Source organism: Haliotis rufescens, unplaced genomic scaffold (assembly GCF_023055435.1).
Source record: "Haliotis rufescens isolate VD_foot unplaced genomic scaffold, xgHalRufe1.0.p SCAF_19, whole genome shotgun sequence".
Taxonomy (NCBI): Eukaryota; Metazoa; Mollusca; class Gastropoda; order Lepetellida; family Haliotidae; genus Haliotis; species Haliotis rufescens.
This window is the reverse complement of record NW_025963879.1, coordinates 24,117,042-24,139,443: the sequence shown is the minus strand read 5'-3', so window position 1 is coordinate 24,139,443 and position 22,402 is coordinate 24,117,042. Positions and strand designations below refer to the sequence as shown.

At 44.0% G+C, this 22,402-nt stretch overlaps 1 protein-coding gene across 1 annotated transcript in view; it reads right to left on the bottom strand.

The window, feature by feature from the left end:
• Positions 1–17,642, bottom strand: part of LOC124135366 (exosome complex exonuclease RRP44-like) — a 31,809-nt gene extending 14,167 nt beyond the window's left edge. The window contains exons 1-11 of the mRNA XM_046500671.2: positions 17,303–17,642; positions 15,998–16,060; positions 15,693–15,787; positions 14,946–15,133; positions 14,257–14,330; positions 13,274–13,426; positions 6,671–6,823; positions 5,806–5,928; positions 4,237–4,374; positions 1,416–1,562; positions 453–569 (exon numbers count right to left, since the gene is read on the bottom strand). Of these exons, the coding sequence (XP_046356627.2) occupies positions 453–569; positions 1,416–1,562; positions 4,237–4,374; positions 5,806–5,928; positions 6,671–6,823; positions 13,274–13,426; positions 14,257–14,330; positions 14,946–15,133; positions 15,693–15,787; positions 15,998–16,060; positions 17,303–17,527 (1,476 nt within the window). The 5' untranslated portion in view covers positions 17,528–17,642. The remainder of the gene's footprint in view (positions 1–452; positions 570–1,415; positions 1,563–4,236; positions 4,375–5,805; positions 5,929–6,670; positions 6,824–13,273; positions 13,427–14,256; positions 14,331–14,945; positions 15,134–15,692; positions 15,788–15,997; positions 16,061–17,302) is intronic.
• Positions 17,643–22,402: the final 4,760 nt, after the last annotated feature.

Sequence of the window (22,402 nt, the reverse complement as noted above, 5' to 3'; positions counted from 1 at the left end):
TAGCCGGGCATGCATGAAAAATACAGCACTAGCTGGCATATGAACATTGAGCCTTCTAGACATAACAAATTCAAAGTTGCATCGTGAATGATTCTTTTTCAGTGCATACTTTTTGTATAACAAACACAAGCACCCATTTCATCCAAGCATTTCAACAATCAAGACTTTATTGTGCACATGCAATTCCCCAAGCTCCATGCAATGAGATCTCACACACCCCACACAATGCACACTGAAGGTGCAACGGCATTTACCTCCCCTTGAACTTGGTGAATGAAGTTTGATATCCTACAGAGTACATAAACCTTGCAAACTCTGATCTCTACATATATATAGGCTGACAGTATGATGACTGCAAACGTCTTCAAGATGCAAATATTGTAATTTAGCGCACTAACCATGATAACAATGATCATATGATGATCATGATGATGACTGAGGGATCAACATACCTCCAGGTTGCCGTTGTCCAGGTTGCGACAGTGGAGAGCATCGTCAATGTCGGTACAGCCGGGAGGGTCGACGCTACACACGGTGATGTGACGCAGGTCCTGGCGATGCTTCATGTCCTGTATGGAAGACAACAGCAACATGACATTGGGTCTGGGAAAAGACACAAGTCTTGATACAGAGCATATCATGATATCATGATTTGTTTGTTTGTTTGTTTGTTGTTTAATTTATATGATGGCGGTCTGTAAATAAACGAGTCTTGACCAGGCAATCCAGTGATTGATATCATGAGCATCAATCCACACAATTGGGATACAACGACATGTATCAACCAAGTCAGCGAGCCTGACCACCCAATCCCGTTAGTCGCCTTTTACGACAAGCATAGTCACCTTTTATGGCAAGCATGGGTTGCTGAAGATATATTCTACCCCGGAATCTTCACGGGTCCATTGGGTCTGGGAAAGACACAAGTCTTGACACAGAGCATATCATGATACTTTTGTTTGTTTGTTTGTTTGTTGTTTAATGCCGCACTTGCAATATTCCAGCTATATGATGGCGGTCTGTAAATAATTGAGTCAGGACCAGGCAATTCAGTGATTGATATCATGAGCATCAATCCACACAATTTGGATACGACGACATGTATCAACCAAGTCAGCGAGCCTGACCACCCGATCCCGTTAGTTGCCTCTTACGACAAGCATAGTAGCCTTTTACCGCAAGCATGGGTTGCTAAAGACCTATTCTACCCTGGATCATAATGGGCTATCATGATACTGATGTCATGACACAATATATACCATGATACAGAATTGTAGTTTTTAGAGTTATACTAATTCCTTATCTCCCTCTTTAGGGGGGAAAAGGTAGGGAAAATTTTAGAACTGTGTCCCCAGAGGATAGAAAGGACCCGAATGCACCCCTTGAGCTGCGCATGCGCACGTGAATCAACTCACATCCTCTGAGATACTCCAGGGCACCTTGGGCAGGAAGCTGAGCACAGTCTCGGAGAAGTTGGAATGTGGGACATCATGTTCGAGCAGTAGCACCTCGTTCTCCGTCTCCTTGTCCCCCACAGCACCCAGCTTTCTCACAAAGTGGCCCTGCACACAGAGAAGCATGTATTGGTCGACAGGCTTCACTTACTTACATCATCATTATCATGATGATGATGATGATGATGATGATGATGATGATGATGATGATGACGACGATGATGATGATGATTTATCTAGGATGCCAAACTAAGGGACCACCATTTTATATTTGACCTTGACCTTGGATGTTGTTTTGAGAAAAGACATGTTTTCATCTGCAGCTACATAATTACTGATTTCAACCCCTGTGGGTTCAACAATTGCAGTGTGTTTGTAAAAGTCATGTATTCATGTTAACATTAAACTTTGGTACACCTCTTGCAACAGCCATGCTAGTATTCAAAACCTACTTTAACTGTCCCAATAACATTAAACCTGGTACAACAATTGCAAACTAGCTCATGGTTTTATTTTCATTAACAATGTTTACTTTACATTGAAATGTCCCCAATACATCTACACAGATAATGAAAAAATGTGTTGTATTCCGAACCACACAGGGTGCAAACTAAGCACCTGCTCGGACTCCCATGGCTATTTCGTTCTCTTTCTGGCCAACGACAATCAAATCAAACTTGACTGACTGGCTAGCTAAATTTTCTGTCTAGTATTGTATCTATGTAATATTGTTCTTCAACTGTGACATATGAAAGATCAAAACAGGAATGGTCAGAAGCTATATTGTTGTCAAGCTAGTTAGGGTCCCATGTTACTAGTTCAGCAAGGGACAGAACCCTGTTTGATATCGATCCAGATTGAAGTTCTAATCTTGTTGAAATTTGAAAATAATGTTCTCTCTCTTCAACCAACCTTCCCCTTGTATTTGGTAGTTTAAAAAACAACACATGGCTACTCAAGTCTAAAAGTGGCCTGACATAATCTAGCGAGCCAGGCTGGTTCGACTGTTGACACACTGGCACCACACATATCCTAAACACATCTGTACAAGAGGAATATACTTCCACCTGTAGACATCCATGCAGCATGAGCCTGAACACTTTGCTGCCATGGACTTTTGTGGGAGGCAATTTCTTTTCTTTTTCAACAGTCTCAAGCTTACTTATTGTTTTCAAGAATTATGGGGGACAGTTTGTTTTTTTATAAAATCCCAGCCCCCTCACTAGCTCCCTCCATCCCATCCTCCAGCCCCCTCACTAGCTACCCCCAGCCCCTCCCCCATCCCCCTCCAGGGTAAGAAACTAACAGTTTTTGTCCACTAGTCCTAATAATGATAACATATAGCAAAACCCTTAAATGGGCAAATTTCTACTAGTCCTTAGGATACCTTTACTATTGGGCAGTTTGGTAAGGACTACAGGATTAGTGCCAATTTCTAACGCTGCCCTCATGAGCTCCCCCACCCCCTCCACCAGCCCCCTCACTAGCTCGCCCCACCCCTTCCACCTACCCCTCACCCCCTCACTAGCTCCCCCCACCCCCTCCACCAGTAACTCAGTGCAAATTGTCAAACAAATAACTATTTCGATAAAAAAAATTAAAAAATTAAGTATTAACATTGTATGTAATACAAGATCCCTCACTATTGGGCTCTTCGATAAAGCGCTACCTCGGTTACTACGCGCGGTATCGCATGGCTCAAAAAAAAAAAGGTACACTTTTAATACTGAGAGTTTTACACAGCCGTGATTGTATTGTTGTTCGTTGTTCATTTGCACATAACGCTTCTCATTGCATAATCAACCGTTTATCGCTGAATGGAGTTCTAATAATCTGTTTGAAAACATCCGCGGCAAGTCCCAGAAATACGATCGTTCTACTAGTTAACTTTTCACACTATACATCCTTTTGATCTTAGAAGCGCATGCATGCAATAAAAGAGAACCACAAGCGAAGTTTATTTTCTTAATTAGTGGGCAATCCAATTTGAGGCGACACTGTCAACTCACATGTAGTTGCTGTCACAACACGGCGGTCATTCCTTTTGATTCGGATCAAGTAACCGTATCAAACCAATTAATCTGGCTTGAATGTGTATCTATATTTGCATGAATGTGTATGAATGCGCGTAGTCCTGGTCAAAACTCTCGTTTTCCGTATTTTAAGCAACGTGACCAATCAATGCCACTGCATCACTCTGTACTTGTGTAATGAATTGTGATTGGCTCTTCACTCATAGCATCTGTTACTACCATTATCGATCGATATTTTCATGTAAGTAGACTACATTCACATTGAATGTGACAGTTAAGGCTTGTAAATAATAACAAATGGCGAAAACATAATGGATATATATTTTTATACTATGAACGGTAAACAACTTGTATCATTGCAATGTGCGAGACAAGGCGAAGATCGTGAGATTGGCCAAGCGCGCTCCCCCGCCTCGGCCTCGGTTAAACGGCTCATCGTCTATAACGCCCACCAATTATTTGGACCCCATTGGTAGCGTTGTAGCGAGGGACCACTGTATTCTTATTCAGGAGTCACACATGAAAGATCAAAACAGGAATGGTCTGAAGCTGTAATGGTCAAGCTAGTTAGGGTCCCTTGTTACTTGTTCAGCAAGTCACAGGATCCTGTTTGATATTGATTCAGATACATCCATATAGCAGAATTTTTGTCTGTCACTTAAGAGCCAATTGTATTACGTTTCTAACTGTATTCCTGTGTTTCTACATCCCCTCCCATGATAAGACAGAAAGATGTTTTCACATTTTACCTGTGGATACCGGGAGTTCTTGGGCCAGTTGTCAATGGCAACAATGATCCGTTGACCTGCTAGCTGTTCAGCTTGACGGGTCTCTATACGTATCCTGGGAATACGTTTCTCCGCAGGGACAAACAGGTGGCGGCGACTCTGAAATATTGACATATAGTGACCAGTGTTATAGCTACAACATAGCACAAAAAGCAAGTGCGAACACTTTGAATTTGTTACAAAAGTAAAATAGAATATAGTTTTAAAAATGTATCCTTGTGTGTTCCTTCAGTCGTTTGTTATCATGCTTATAGTCACAAAAGCTTTGGTTAATTAACAAACTGACCCGGCTAGCAGTGCGAAAATTGTCATCGAGGATTTGGTTAGATATTGTTGTGTTGGCTTGTTGCATAAGTTCTTGTGACATCTTTGTTTGTTGTTTTACGCCGCACTCAGCATTATTACAGCTATATGACGGTGGTCTGTAAATAATCGAGTCTGGACCAGACAATCCAGTGATTGACATCATGAGCATCGATCCACAAAATTGGGAAACGCTGACATGCATAACCAAGTTAGCTAGCCTGACCACCCGATCCCGTTAGTCGCCTCCTACGACAAGCAAAGTCGCCTTTTACGGCAAGCATGGGTTGCTGAGGACCTGTTCTATCCCTGATCTTCACGGGTCTCTAGGGATATCTCTGTGTCACATGTACTGTACAGGCCTACTTGTGTTCGATAATAAGCGCCATTAGGGTTAAAGAAAAAAATGTTCTGTAACGTGATTGCTTACATCTCAGTTTCCTTTAGCTATGACCCTGGGCCCCGTTGCACAAAGCAATCTATGCGCTATGATTACGCATGTCTATCATGGGAGTTATGATGATCTTTGCACTATGATTGCTTTGTGGAATCGGGCCCTGATATGGATATCGACATAAGGTTAGCAACAGTGTCTGAAACTCAGCAGAGTAAGCTGAGAGCCTTAAGTTGAAAAACTGTAGGCCAAAACATTTTAGCTGAAGCAGGAAGACATACTTTTGCAATATAAATTACACAACCAGTTAACCAGAAGCTTTCACTGCTATCACACTGAGTTCCCAGAGACTCAGTGGTGATAAATGAAGCCTACATTTATCAGGAAATTATCAACTTATCAAATTATCAGCGATGTCATACACCATTTGAAAGGTCTAACCCTACTGTTTATAAATATGAAAGTTATGTTTATCACATTACTAAAATAATGCTTAATAAATAATTACTTAAATAAACTGCAGGGTGTAAGGGCCTGCTGCAATTTAAAACTATCAGCCCGAGAACAAATCTGTCTGCCTCAGGCCTACGGGCCAATGTATATTTCGAAAACTGGTTAGCATTCAGCAACAACACAGCTTTATCAGCCTTGTAAATAATTAAACATGCCAATGTCGACTAATGATCCGCACTCTGGGAGCCATGACACACTTAGTTATCCCATACACTGTAAGCATCCACTATATTTTGTAGTTCATCATTTTGATCCCCATCTTCCCAGGACGTTCAACAACAAGTGACACAGGACAAAATGAAACTGATATGGATGTCTACCTCCTTGAGCTGTGACGGTCTCAGCATCCCACAGTACTGACGCCATTTTCTCTGGATAATACCCACAATCCTCGCGGTCGGCTGTCGCAGATCCTTTGGAACTTTGTTCTTCTCCAGTTTTTCCTTGAAAACCCATTATTACATCAGGACATATATCTGTAATTTTATCTAATGAACTTTGCATCACATCCATCAACTCGGGATATTACAAACCCAAAGGGACAATAAAGTCAGATCTTTTACTCATATAAACAATGATGCTTAGCATAAGGGCCTCGTTAAAAAATATGGTTGTCACGTTCCGATTGTCTTAAGTCTATGTATGTAACAATCTCATTAAAATCAGATCTAAGTTCTCGCTGCCGCTTAACAAAGATCTGAGGACATCCCATTACGGGTCAAGTCAGAATGACCTTTCGCGAACTTTGACCAACCAATGGAATTACTGACAAGAAGTCAACATCAGCCAATTAGAAAGCAGCTTTCTCGAGCTTTACAGCAGTCGTTTCAACCTGGCAACTTCCATTTCAGACTACGCTTGAAAAATATGTTGACAAAGTTCCGGATTAAAATTTTGAAAACTGAACAAACAAACAGTCCGGAATTTCTAATATATGGTTGCGATTGTAACAGAGCTTCCCACGTACTGTGCAATGCATCCTCCGTTCAAATGTTTATCCCAGGGCAGCGAGAGATAGACCATAATTTCAAAGGAATCAGCCGTACTGGTGGTAACTGTCGTTCAATTTAGTACTGTAACATAATTCTACATTTTTCTCCTAAATGGCCACAGCTTGATATTTTCGGGAGTGACCCACTGATCCCCACCCCTCAGGGATGAATGGTTCACCCGTCAGTATCTCACATCTGCTAGGTCCTCCTCTTCCAAAGTCTTGTCAGCCTCGTCTTGCAGCACCAGGGATGATGGACAACTCCACTCCTCTTCTGGCAACATCTCTACTGCGACAATATCGTCATGGACAGCACGGTTCATGTTCTGCAGACCTTGCACAAAGATCTGAAACAGTGACAGATGACACCATGGTTATTAGTAAACAATGGTATCTCGTACATGAGGTCAGGTTCAAGATTACTGCACTTCTAAAGAGATGAGCATGCATATGCATCTGCACAGAGGCAGTCATGGGATAAAACCACCAACCCACTGCTCTCCGGGCACACAATCTATCCACAAGACCACAGAGGCAGCCATGGGATAAAACCACCAACCCACTGCTATCCAGGCACACACTCTATCCACAAGACCACAGAGGCAGCCATGGGATAAAACCACCGACCCACTGCTCTCCTGGCACACACTCTATCCACAAGACCACAGAGGCAGCCATGGGATAAAACCACCAACCCACTGCTCTCCTGGCACACACTCTATCCACAAGACCACAGAGGCAGCCATGGGATAAAACCACCAACCCACTGCTCTCCTGGCACACACTCTATCCACAAGACCACAGAGGCAGTCATGAGATAAAATCACCGACCCACTGCTCTCCTGGCACACACTCTATCCACAAGACCACAGAGGCAGCCATGGGATAAAACCACCGACCCACTGCTCTCCGGGCACACACTCTATCCACAAGACCACAGAGGCAGCCATGGGATAAAACCACCAACCCACTGCTCTCCTGGCACACACTCTATCCACAAGACCACAGAGGCAGTCATGAGATAAAATCACCGACCCACTGCTCTCCTGGCACACACTCTATCCACAAGACCACAGAGGCAGCCATGGGATAAAACCACCGACCCACTGCTCTCCTGGCACACACTCTATCCACAAGACCACAGAGGCAGCCATGGGATAAAACCACCAACCCACTGCTCTCCTGGCACACACTCTATCCACAAGACCACAGAGGCAGCCATGGGATAAAACCACCAACCCACTGCTCTCCTGGCACACACTCTATCCACAAGACCACAGAGGCAGTCATCAGATAAAATCACCAACCCACTGCTCTCCTGGCACACAATCTATCCACAAGACCACAGAGGCAGCCATGGGATAAAACCACCGACCCACTGCTCTCCGGGCACACACTCTATCCACAAGACCACAGAGGCAGCCATGGGATAAAACCACCGACCCACTGCTCTCCTGGCACACACTCTATCCACAAGACCACAGAGGCAGCCATGAGATAAAACCACCAACCCACTGCTCTCCGGGCACACACTCTATCCACAAGACCACAGAGGCAGCCATGGGATAAAACCACCAACCCACTGCTCTCCTGGCACACACTCTATCCACAAGACCACAGAGGCAGCCATGGGATAAAACCACCAACCCACTGCTCTCCTGGCACACACTCTATCCACAAGACCACAGAGGCAGCCATGGGATAAAACCACCAACCCACTGCTCTCCTGGCACACACTCTATCCACAAGACCACAGAGGCAGTCATGAGATAAAATCACCGACCCACTGCTCTCCTGGCACACAATCTATCCACAAGACCACAGAGGCAGCCATGGGATAAAACCACCGACCCAATGCTCTCCTGGCACACACTCTATCCACAAGACCACAGAGGCAGCCGTGGGATAAAACCACCGACCCACTGCTCTCCTGGCACACAATCTATCCACAAGACCACAGAGGCAGCCGTGGGATAAAACCACCGACCCACTGCTCTCCGGGCACACACTCTATCCACAAGACCACAGAGGCAGTCATGAGATAAAACCACCAACCCACTGCTCTCCTGGCACACAATCTATCCACAAGACCACAGAGGCAGCCATGGGATAAAACCACCAACCCACTGCTCTCCTGGCACACACTCTATCCACAAGACCACAGAGGCAGTCATGAGATAAAACCACCAACCCACTGCTCTCCTGGCACACACTCTATCCACAAGACCACAGAGGCAGCCATGAGATAAAACCACCAACCCACTGCTCTCCGGGCACACACTCTATCCACAAGACCACAGAGGCAGCCATAAGATAAAACCACCAACCCACTGCTCTCCGGGCACACACTCTATCCACAAGACCACAGAGGCAGCCATGGGATAAAACCACCAACCCACTGCTCTCCTGGCACACACTCTATCCACAAGACCACAGAGGCAGTCATGAGATAAAATCACCGACCCACTGCTCTCCTGGCACACAATCTATCCACAAGACCACAGAGGCAGCCATGGGATAAAACCACCGACCAACTGCTCTCCGGGCACACACTCTATCCACAAGACCACAGAGGCAGCCATGGGATAAAACCACCAACCCACTGCTCTCCTGGCACACACTCTATCCACAAGACCACAGAGGCAGCCATGGGATAAAACCACCAACCCACTGCTCTCCTGGCACACACTCTATCCACAAGACCACAGAGGCAGTCATGAGATAAAATCACCGACCCACTGCTCTCCTGGCACACAATCTATCCACAAGACCACAGAGGCAGCCATGGGATAAAACCACCGACCAACTGCTCTCCGGGCACACACTCTATCCACAAGACCACAGAGGCAGCCATGGGATAAAACCACCGACCCACTGCTCTCCGGGCACACATTCTATCCACAAGACCACAGAGGCAGCCATGAGATAAAACCACCAACCCACTGCTCTCCGGGCACACACTCTATCCACAAGACCACAGAGGCAGCCATGGGATAAAACCACCAACCCACTGCTCTCCTGGCACACACTCTATCCACAAGACCACAGAGGCAGCCATGGGATAAAACCACCAACCCACTGCTCTCCTGGCACACACTCTATCCACAAGACCACAGAGGCAGCCATGGTATAAAACCACCAACCCACTGCTCTCCTGGCACACACTCTATCCACAAGACCACAGAGGCAGTCATGAGATAAAATCACCGACCCACTGCTCTCCTGGCACACAATCTATCCACAAGACCACAGAGGCAGCCATGGGATAAAACCACCAACCCACTGCTCTCCTGGCACACACTCTATCCACAAGACCACAGAGGCAGTCATGAGATAAAATCACCGACCCACTGCTCTCCTGGCACACAATCTATCCACAAGACCACAGAGGCAGCCATGGGATAAAACCACCGACCAACTGCTCTCCGGGCACACACTCTATCCACAAGACCACAGAGGCAGCCATGGGATAAAACCACCAACCCACTGCTCTCCTGGCACACACTCTATCCACAAGACCACAGAGGCAGCCATGGGATAAAACCACCAACCCACTGCTCTCCTGGCACACACTCTATCCACAAGACCACAGAGGCAGTCATCAGATAAAATCACCGACCCACTGCTCTCCTGGCACACAATCTATCCACAAGACCACAGAGGCAGCCATGGGATAAAACCACCGACCCACTGCTCTCCGGGCACACACTCTATCCACAAGACCACAGAGGCAGCCATGGGATAAAACCACCGACCCACTGCTCTCCGGGCACACACTCTATCCACAAGACCACAGAGGCAGCCATGAGATAAAACCACCAACCCACTGCTCTCCGGGCACACACTCTATCCACAAGACCACAGAGGCAGCCATGGGATAAAACCACCAACCCACTGCTCTCCTGGCACACACTCTATCCACAAGACCACAGAGGCAGCCATGGGATAAAACCACCAACCCACTGCTCTCCTGGCACACACTCTATCCACAAGACCACAGAGGCAGCCATGGGATAAAACCACCAACCCACTGCTCTCCTGGCACACACTCTATCCACAAGACCACAGAGGCAGTCATGAGATAAAATCACCGACCCACTGCTCTCCTGGCACACAATCTATCCACAAGACCACAGAGGCAGCCATGGGATAAAACCACCAACCCACTGCTCTCCGGGCACACACTCTATCCACAAGACCACAGAGGCAGTCATGAGATAAAATCACCGACCCACTGCTCTCCTGGCACACAATCTATCCACAAGACCACAGAGGCAGCCATGGGATAAAACCACCGACCCAATGCTCTCCTGGCACACACTCTATCCACAAGACCACAGAGGCAGCCGTGGGATAAAACCACCGACCCACTGCTCTCCTGGCACACAATCTATCCACAAGACCACAGAGGCAGCCGTGGGATAAAACCACCGACCCACTGCTCTCCGGGCACACACTCTATCCACAAGACCACAGAGGCAGTCATGAGATAAAACCACCAACCCACTGCTCTCCTGGCACACACTCTATCCACAAGACCACAGAGGCAGCCATGGGATAAAACCACCAACCCACTGCTCTCCTGGCACACACTCTATCCACAAGACCACAGAGGCAGTCATGAGATAAAACCACCAACCCACTGCTCTCCGGGCACACACTCTATCCACAAGACCACAGAGGCAGCCATGAGATAAAACCACCAACCCACTGCTCTCCGGGCACACACTCTATCCACAAGACCACAGAGGCAGCCATGAGATAAACCACCAACCCACTGCTCTCCGGGCACACACTCTATCCACAAGACCACAGAGGCAGCCATGGGATAAAACCACCAACCCACTGCTCTCCTGGCACACACTCTATCCACAAGACCACAGAGGCAGTCATGAGATAAAACCACCAACCCACTGCTCTCCGGGCACACACTCTATCCACAAGACCACAGAGGCAGCCATGGGATAAAACCACCGACCCACTGCTCTCCTGGCACACAATCTATCCACAAGACCACAGAGGCAGCCGTGGGATAAAACCACCGACCAACTGCTCTCCTGGCACACACTCTATCCACAAGACCACAGAGGCAGTCATGAGATAAAACCACCAACCCACTGCTCTCCTGGCACACACTCTATCCACAAGACCACAGAGGCAGCCATGGGATAAAACCACCGACCCACTGCTCTCCTGGCACACACTCTACCCACAAGACCACAGAGGCAGCCATGGGATAAAACCACCAACCCACTGCTCTCCTGGCACACACTCTATCCACAAGACCACAGAGGCAGCCATGGGATAAAACCACCGACCCACTGCTCTCCTGGCACACACTCTATCCACAAGACCACAGAGGCAGTCATGAGATAAAACCACCGACCCACTGCTCTCCGGGCACACACTCTATCCACAAGACCACAGAGGCAGCCGTGGGATAAAACCACCGACCCACTGCTCTCCTGGCACACAATCTATCCACAAGACCACAGAGGCAGCCGTGGGATAAAACCACCGACCCACTGCTCTCCTGGCACACACTCTATCCACAAGACCACAGAGGCAGCCATGAGATAAAACCACCAACCCACTGCTCTCCTGGCACACACTCTATCCACAAGACCACAGAGGCAGCCATGGGATAAAACCACCAACCCACTGCTCTCCTGGCACACACTCTATCCACAAAACCACAGAGGCAGCCATGGGATAAAACCACCAACCCACTGCTCTCCTGGCACACACTCTATCCACAAGACCACAGAGGCAGCCATGGGATAAAACCACCAACCCACTGCTCTCCTGGCACACACTCTATCCACAAGACCACAGAGGCAGTCATGAGATAAAATCACCGACCCACTGCTCTCCTGGCACACAATCTATCCACAAGACCACAGAGGCAGCCATGGGATAAAACCACCGACCCAATGCTCTCCTGGCACACACTCTATCCACAAGACCACAGAGGCAGCCATGAGATAAAACCACCGACCCACTGCTCTCCTGGCACACAATCTATCCACAAGACCACAGAGGCAGCCGTGGGATAAAACCACCGACCCACTGCTCTCCGGGCACACACTCTATCCACAAGACCACAGAGGCAGTCATGAGATAAAACCACCAACCCACTGCTCTCCTGGCACACACTCTATCCACAAGACCACAGAGGCAGCCATGGGATAAAACCACCAACCCACTGCTCTCCTGGCACACACTCTATCCACAAGACCACAGAGGCAGTCATGAGATAAAACCTCCGATCCACTGCTATCCTGGCACACACTCTATCCACAAGACCACAGAGGCAGTCATGGGATAAAACCACCGACCCACTGCTCTCCGGGCACACACTCTATCCACAAGACCACAGAGGCAGTCATGAGATAAAACCACCAACCCACTGCTCTCCTGGCACATACTCTATCCACAAGACCACGGAAGTGGCCATGGCACAGTGCCATAAGATATAAAGTTTCTTTTGTGCAATAATATAAGCTGATAACATTCAGGTGATCAGAGTCAAAATGTTGAGAAGGAAATAGATATTATAATTATGCAGAAAAGTCCTGAGAAGCAGATTTTGTGTTTGAGTGAGGTTGTGTGATTTAGTGAGGTTTCACAACAAACTTAGCAACATACCAGGAAACCATGGCAGGGTACACCAGAAATGGGCTTCGGAACATTGTACCCATGTGGGGAATCAAACCCAGATCTTTGACGAGACACGTGAACACCTTAACCACCCCATCGCCCCTTGTGTTTCAGTGTTGTGCATGCAGACTACCCACCATCCTGTCCTGGTCATGGGCGCTGACATTGGCCTCCTTGTAGTTTTCCCGGCTTGCCAGGAAGCTGCCCTGGTGATACTTCCCGGACTTGATCCCGCGCTGGATCTCGGACAGCCCTAGGTGCTCAGGATACATCACACGGCTGTCTCCGACCTGCAACAGGGACCATCTCAACACTCCACATCCCTTTCACTACATCTCTTACACTCATCCAGTAATTTATGTTTATTGTTTAATCAGGCCAAGGTCAAAGATACAGGTTACATGTTACACTGTAATTTGATACAAACCTTAAAAGAAAGACATATATTCCTGTGAATTAGTGTTCATTAATAAAACTGTTATGACAAAGTTTAATTTAGTTATTGTCATTACTCAAGTTGTCACACACAGGCATGGTGCTGACAAACCTAGAAACACAATCAGGACAAACCAGGATTTGAACCATCAATCATAGGGTTCTGCCACATCTAAGGGATGCAACTCTGCACAGCAATGTCCAGCACCTTTAATGACCCGAGCACCTGTGCCCGTCAACATGCTGACTAAACACTTTTCATGTTAAACTACAGGGATACCCCTCTGGAACACACCTGTAGGGATTCCAGGTAAGAATCTAGGTCTCCAGCAACCTCTGCTGGTTGTAAGAGCCGACTAGATGGATCGGGTAGTCAGGCTCGCTGACTTGGTAGATTGCATGTCATCGTATCCCAACTGTGTGGATCGATGCTCATGACGTCAATCACTGGATTGTCTGGGTCAGATTCGATTATATACAGACCAACTACATATAGCTGGAATATTGTTGAGTGCGACATTAAACAACAAACAAAAGCAACAACTCTGGAAAAAGAACAAGAGGATAAGAGTACCAGTAGTTCCATGATACTGAAACCATGGCAACATCTGAATGCATCAAACGCAGTATCTTCCCATACTGTTTTCACTGACAACTCTTGTTCCCTCTGAAAGAAGTCACCTACCATGGATCGATCCGAGCTTGCCAGTCTGTCTACAAGTTCAGATCCATTTTTCAGACTTTTTACATAGTCTTCAACTGAAACAACAATATATCATAATCAGGTGTAATACACTCCTCTCATGTCCTTGTTCTGTCTGACATCTATAACGTATCACTGCTTTATATAATACTGATGATACAAATCAGGACACTGATTGGAATAGACCCTAAGTGCCCAAATCTTGTCATAAAACAGCAATAATGGAAATTTGTGATGTGCTATAATCCATCCATTCAAAGCACTTACCCACTGACATGAAGACTGGTGGCAACACTACATACATGAAGATTGGTGGATACAAAGCAAGACCTGGCTTAAGGGCAATCAAACCTGACAGTACGTACAATTCAGCCAATCAGGGTACAATATTTCTTCTGTGACCTTGACCAAGGGAACACAGGTCACTTCTTTGGATAGTATCCTACATCTTGCAGTCAGCGAAGGCTGATGGCAGGTGATAAAATCTATATTATTTTCCTTGGTTTGTGGTTAGTTAATTTGTCCATTGATGGTGCAAGCTGAACATCTGATGCAATTGCTGTAACATAGGCTACTTGGCCAGCCATGCCCCCATTATTTAGCATGGACCCATGACATAGCTGACTGACGTAAAAAACAACATCCACTCCCACAGTTCCATCACAACTTACAAGCATAGCAGGTTATCCCCTCTTTAGTGGCCTTGACCTTGTTGTCAACATCGTTGGTGAGTAGCACGATGTTGATGGCGGGGGAGACCCCCTGCAGATGATTCTGGTACCAGGTGCACGCTGTGCGGATAGCGCGGTCATTCCGGTCATTGGAAGACTCGCCTGGCTTCCTCTCCACAAATGTGTCTCTGGGGTCAAACAACATGAAGCTTTAAACACATGACAAATACTCTGTTTGACATTTCTTTACAAGCTCCTAATTCAAGGGGCTCATTGAAACATTATCAATATAAGTTTGGTTTTGAATTTTTCAAAGTGAAAATCTTACTTCATCGTGTTCATTGTAGATGAAGACTCTGTCCAACAGTTCTGATTAAGATGAATTCAAGGCACTATTTCAGCATCCGTGAAAACACTGCAGTGCCTTGCACATGTTGGGATTTTGAATTTTGAAATGAAAACCATCCTATAATGTAGCCAGGTCGTATACAGAATGTTTGGAGAGGACTTTTTGGATTTTGGAGAGGATTTTTGGGCGGACCCATAACACAAGTTCAAGGGATGGATCCATGACACAAATTCAAGGGATGAACCTGTGACACAAATTCAAGGGATGGACCCATGACACACATTCAAGGGATGGACACATGACACACGTTCAAGGGACAGACCCATGACACATGTTCAAGGGCTGAACTCATGATACAAGTTCAAGGTAGGAATTATTCCTGTCACAGCCTCTCCTACCTGTGGTATTCATTGGAGAATGTGTAGAAATGCTTGTCAGAGTTTCCCAGCTGATCTTTTAACCTCTTGTAGACAGGAATACTCTTATGTTTGACCTGAAAAGTAATTGTGCAGTAAATTATATCAATCATTAATAATCCTTACATCATCATGATCATGTTCACATAAATCATTATAAGTAAACTTATACATGCTGTAGTCATAATGGCAAACACAGCAACATGCAATGCAATGTTTATTGCAAAGTAATTCAATACAGTTTGTTGTGATTATGATGATCAGAAAATGTCAGTTTGATGTCTTACCTCTTCTATGACTGTTTGAAGAATTATAGCATTTTGAATGCTTTTATCTTCCAGAACGTCAAACTGTAAAACAAACACAAAATTAGTTTTGAGGACAATACCATGGTAACTAGTTATTGTCTTGAATAACAGAACATATTTCAGCTGTCTTCCAGAATTGACCAAACCATGCTACTTGAGATGTAACTCTGTATCCAACAATATGGTTTACATGGTGTATCCTATGGTTTTGCAGCAAATCATGCATTTGTGCATCATGCATTAAAAAAATCATGCATTTGTGTCAGTCAGTGTCTGAAATATGCTTACTCCCAACAAACCAGGCAGGCTGGTGACTTAAATATGTAAATAGCCATTTTCGAAAGTGCAGGCCCACAATAGTAACGACATACCAGAGTAGATAATCAATATCATGTTTATCAGATTTACTTTATTCTGTGCCTTTAACATTTCCAGGTTTATAATCATAAGGTATCTGTTGAGTCATATATCAATGTCTCATTAAAAAATGTCAGTGTCAGTGTAGAAATGAAATTTTCAATTATGTCTATTGGAATAAATTTCACCGATTCTGACAGAAATGTTACCAACCGTGGGTGAGTGGGCTGGAAGTTACTTTTCACTTAGAATTATCTATTTGTTTTTGTATTACATGATTACCAGCATGGTTAGCGTGATTTAATTGTTTTATCAGGGATATATGGGGTGCAGGCTAAAACGGCACCTCAGCAAAACGTCACCGATTTCTCTGGCGAAAACGGCACCGCATTTGGCGAAAACGGCTACTATGTGACAGGCGAAAACGGCACCTCTATTTACCAGGAGAATATTCTCTTGGCCTCACAAAAAATGTCCTGGACAGTAGGGGGCTAATTTCTACTGTAAACTTGTTTAAACATTTCACTATTATTAGTGTTTGTAAGAGACGATGTGAGTTTAATTTCATTTATTTTACTTCAAGGCATGTTATGTTTTCACAATAAGTTGAGTTGCGTATAGGCTAAGTTGGATTATAGTTGGAGTAGAGGCTAAATTCTAATGTAAGCTAGTTGTAACATTTCACAATTATTGGTGTTTGCAAGCGACCATGTTATTTAATATCATTTATTTTATCAAGGTTAAAAAAACATAAGGTGCCGTTTTCGCCAGGCAATAGTAGCCGTTCTCTCCTGAGGCGAGGTGACGTTTTCGCCAATCGGTGCCGTTTTCGCCAGGTGACGTTTTGCTGAGGTGCCGTTTTAGCTATAACCCGGATATATGACACTGTTCACACCGTCAACTCTACAGCTCGTGTGCGCTGCTTACCTGATGCAAGACAACGTTTGTATCGGGTACAATGTAGTGGCGTGTCGGACACAGTTTGCTGTCACGTGATGGTTCCGATACCAGAATTTGGGAGCCATCAGAATGTTCACAAGATTTACAAATTTCAGATCCACATGTGATGTCATCACGGAGATAGTGCTCCCTGACTATTTTCATCACACTACCTTTCTTCGTCTTCTTGACAAATACTTTATTTGTCAACATGTTGTTTAGATTTTGTCAAATATGAAGGAATATATCCACAATAATCACTACTTCATCTCTTCATTTTTCCCACGTGAGGACCATTTTGTTTATGCTTTCATTTAACCATTTACAGACTTTGCATATCTGAATCAAGCCCCAACAGTGTATGGATAAACGAATATTAGGTAGTAGTTAATCGTGACTTCTTTGAAGAGTTTCAAGGGAGATAAAATTATGCTAATGCATACCACTAATAATAAGTGTATAGCACTAAATGTAGGCTTCCATTTTGATTAAAGGGGCGTACAGTATAATTTGGCCCAAACTTACTAGGAAACAGAAAAGTTAAGTTATCATCTTTCGCAACAGAAAAACATATTATGTCGGAAATCGGAAAAGCATTTTCACAGAAGGTGAGAAGCTCTTGTATAATCATCGTAATGTAGCTTTGGAACCCTGTGAGCTGTAGATTACTGGATTGTCTGGTTCATCCTCGATATATTACAGGCGGTCGTCATATAGCTCTGATATTGCGGCGTTAAACAACACACACACACGCGCGTGCGCGCGCGCTATATTCAACACCTACGACATTTAAATAATTTGAGATGAGCCTGTCATTAATTGAATAAATCACGCCACCACAAACCACCATGCTGCTTATCCACATCCCGTCCTAACCAAAGATATCGGCTTGCATATGTGGGATGTTTTATCTGCTTCATGATGACACATCCTCTCATACATGTATACAAACAGAACCTATGCAATAGAAAGTATTACTGTACATTAACAAAGGTGAGATGGCTTACTGCCTTTCATGTATGACCAGTGTCGAAGCGTTTAACAGAAAATGTCTTATCTTGACAAGCCAGCTTTTCTGTTGCTGTATATAAAAGATCACACTGGGCAATTAAGAAATAAAGCGTAATCCGATGAAAATACTTGTAACTCGTTCAGTCAAAGGGAATGAAGCGCTCGTATAATTTCGGAAACGAAAGCTCCGCTACAAACATATTTTCCCTTATGGGCCAGTATATAGTTTTTCTGCCATTAGATCATTAGTATAACACCTAGTGTCTTTATCTACCCTTCTTCCAATTTGGTTTTGACCCCGCATATATTTGTTTCCACGTAGAGGTGAGGTGAAATGGGGTTTAACGTCGCGTTCAAGATTATTGCGCTTATATAGCGACGTGCATGCATGCATGTGCGTGCGTGCGCGTGTGTGTGTCTGCTTGTACTAATACGGAAGGTCCGGGGTTCAATCCCCGGGCGCGTTATTCCAAAAGACGTTAAAAGATGGTACTTGTTGTTACCCTGTCTGGCGCTCGGCATTGAGGAGCTAAAACAAGGACTGGTCGGCTCGGAGTCAGTATACTGTGTCTGAGTGGGGTATTCATGTTAAAACTGCGGCATGGTATCTCAGTGAGCTAGCACTATAAATCGGCATTAGTCCGGACTAGCACAAGCGGCCACACAAACACACATACGTACATTCACGTCACTATATAAGTGCAATAATCTTGGACGCGACGTCAAACCCCATTTCACCTCACCTCACCTTTCAAGCTGATGTTCATCTATGATGGGGACTGCCAGAATTTCTCGAGTTACAATTCAACGTAGATTGTTTTATTTGTCAAACTAATAATTAAATAATAATATCAAGTCTGTATGAGGTCAGACCCGTGATAGAACCTAATCTTGCCGTAAAACGATTAACGGGATCGGGTGGTCAGGTTCGCTGACTTGGTAGATGCATGTCATCGTGTTCCAATTGCGTGGATCGATGCTCATGATGTCAACCACTGCATTGTCTGGTCCAGACTGGATTATTTACAGACCGCCGTCAAATAGCTGGAATATTGCTGAGTGCGACGTTGAACAACAATGAAACAAACAAACAAATTGTATGAGGTCAGCTCAGAAAATTCTCGTACAATTTCAATAAGGTGAAGTAGATTATCACACTGTCGGTAACTTCTTGCCTAAGAGTATATCTGGAGTTCCATGCGTGTACTGCAGGACTGCACGATGAAGCCAATCCTGCTGGGTATCATGCAGGAAACACAGGCAATGTAGGTCCCCTTCATCCCTAGTGACATGCTTATATGGCCAATAACCCGAGTCACTACCTTATTGGCTATTTATGTGTTAGTATTCATTATCGGGTTAGTTTATAAATCTGCGATATGGTTGTAGATATTTTCTACCATACTGTGTAGTTATACTACGGAAGCCTTTTAGGGTAATTTCTTCTCTCTTTTTTCGATACTATCTTGAAATTTCAAGATCCTAAGTTGAAATTTCAAGAAACTAAGTTGAAATTTGAAGATACTAAGTTGAAATTTCAAGATATAAAGTTGAAATTCAAGATAGTATCTTGTATTCCAAGATACATGTAGTATCTTGTATTCCAAGATAGTATCTTGTATACCAAGATAGTATCTTGAAATTTCAACTTAGTATCTTGAAATGTCAACTTCTGTATCTTGAAATTTCAACTTCTTGAAATAGAAGTATAGTATCTTGAAATTTCAACTTAGTTTCCCCCGAAATTTCAACTTCTGTATCTTGAAATTTCAACTTCTGTATCTTGAAATTTCAAGATAGTATCTTGAAATTTCAACTGAGTGTCTTGAAATTTTAAGATAGTATCTTGAAATTTCAAGATAGTATCTTGAAATTTCAACTGAGTATCTTGAAATTTCAAGATAGTATCGATTTTTTTTTTAAAAACACATGGCCCGAAAAGGCTTCCGTAGTTATACACTGCCAGACAAACGTAAGTATACACCTATTTTTGATTGAGGCTAAAAATGAAACAAACAAGAAATTGTTTTTCGATGGTGGTGTATTTGATAAGGGTATCATAACAGTGTTTTTTACCTTAAGCTTGCAGTGTTTCGGCGACTGTTTTCAGCCAAGTAGTTTTGATAACGTTTGATATTTTTTGGTAAAATCCAGTTTTCAAGTGTATGCTTTCTTTTGCCCGACAAGCAAAGCTCAAAGCATAAATGACGACCAGCGCCATCGGAAATCATTGACACAAAATCCCCACATTGTAACCACCCGATACCCATTGTTGTCAGCTATGCATTGGGGATGCGGGACCACTTATCACCAGGAATCGCCACGGCGGCTTCGTGTCTCAGACAATGCTGACAGATGTTGTATTTAAACAATGTGATATCTAGTTACAACCCGTTAAACAGCCAGGCAGTTCCCGATTTAGCCAGTTAAAATAGTTCTCGTTTCTCATTACTTTCATTTCGATAGTTACGCGATAGAGAGGGTTTACATGTTCTTTTTCCTAAGTGCCTTGCGAATCTATAGAATTAAATTTATTTCTAATGTACTAAGTGACTCATTTGGTGACGTTCTCTGCGACTCGAGGTGAAAAGACGGAATCCGATGTAAAAACGAAGTCTGAATTGAAAAAGTATCTTACAAGTGCTTATGAATTTTAAAAGATATTAGATTCGGAAGCAACGATTGGGGTCACGATAAACAAGAAGTTAATTAAAACAAGCCTAAACAATTATATACCCACCAGGACCCCACAACAGTCATTAGGAACATAGCATTTCCAGAATAATTGGTGTGGCATTGTCATAACCGTTCTATAAACCAGTCACAGCTAAAGCAATGTCATGCCTATTTATCAAATAGTTTTCCCAGGATTCCAAGACTTGTTTTCCAAGCACCATATTACCTTCTCTGCGGGGTTTGGATGATTGAGATGTCTTGAAAAGAAAACGCCAAACTACAGCTTAAGGAACCGCGTTCTTCAGATTCTATGGCAAACAGGCTATATATGTCTATATGTCCTATCATATCATACGTCAAGCAGAGAGAACGACACTGACATTTTGTGTCTTACAGATAACATTGTATTAGAAGTCTCCTAAATTCACTATGGTATATACATTTTAGGCGGGACGCCCTATATTCAGACACAGACTTAGTAACTGGCATCGCGTTTCGTGTACACCAGCTGGGCGTGTTTGGTTTTCCATATGGAGCAAGCAAACTAACCAGGTGACCACATTACATGGCTTGTATACCATGTCTCAAAACGGTTACCATTAACGCAGGGTCGGGAATATTAGAAGAAACGACGATATGGTTTGAAAAGTACTGATATATTGTCATAAGATTTCCAAAGGCATTCCCAGCCGACGGTTGTATTGTTTTAACTACTGGATTTATTGTGTTTACATTCGCTACCGATAACACATACTGACAATGATTCTAATGTTTCCAGGGATGATCTATGTTTAGTCTCGATAACAGGGGACAGGCAGATCCTTTCACTTCTTTGTTAAATTAATCTTAAAGATATAGCGCGTGTGTCACCCTTCCACAGCCAGAATGATCCCACGAGGAGATGCCAAAGTCCACGCGAAATGAAATACGTGGTATACAAATATACAAATCAGTCACTGCCACTTAAAAAAACCAAGCAAATGGAAAAATAAAAAATATGAAAAATGAGTAACAATGTATGAATATTAAACAATGCCACGGCACTGTAACGACTTAACAGTTTAAAATGTAAGGGAAGTCATGTACGTAGCACTGTGCCAATTTGAAATATTTTCTTAAAAAATTATGAGGACTAAATGATAAATATTAAATCAAATAACTACATCGCTTCTTTATTTATCTGCAGCCAAATGTACACTTTTTTATCAATTTACTTTTGTAACAAGTAATTTCATGTTTTGTTGTTGAATTCGCCGTTATTATTGAGGCAAACATTGCTGGTTTTTTAATGCGGTTCAACAGAATCCTAGAAAAACTGTTTTTGAAACATCGCCTGTGTTAACTGCCTTTCATGATGACTTGAATGTCTTATACCTAAGGCTTATGATTCATAATACAATA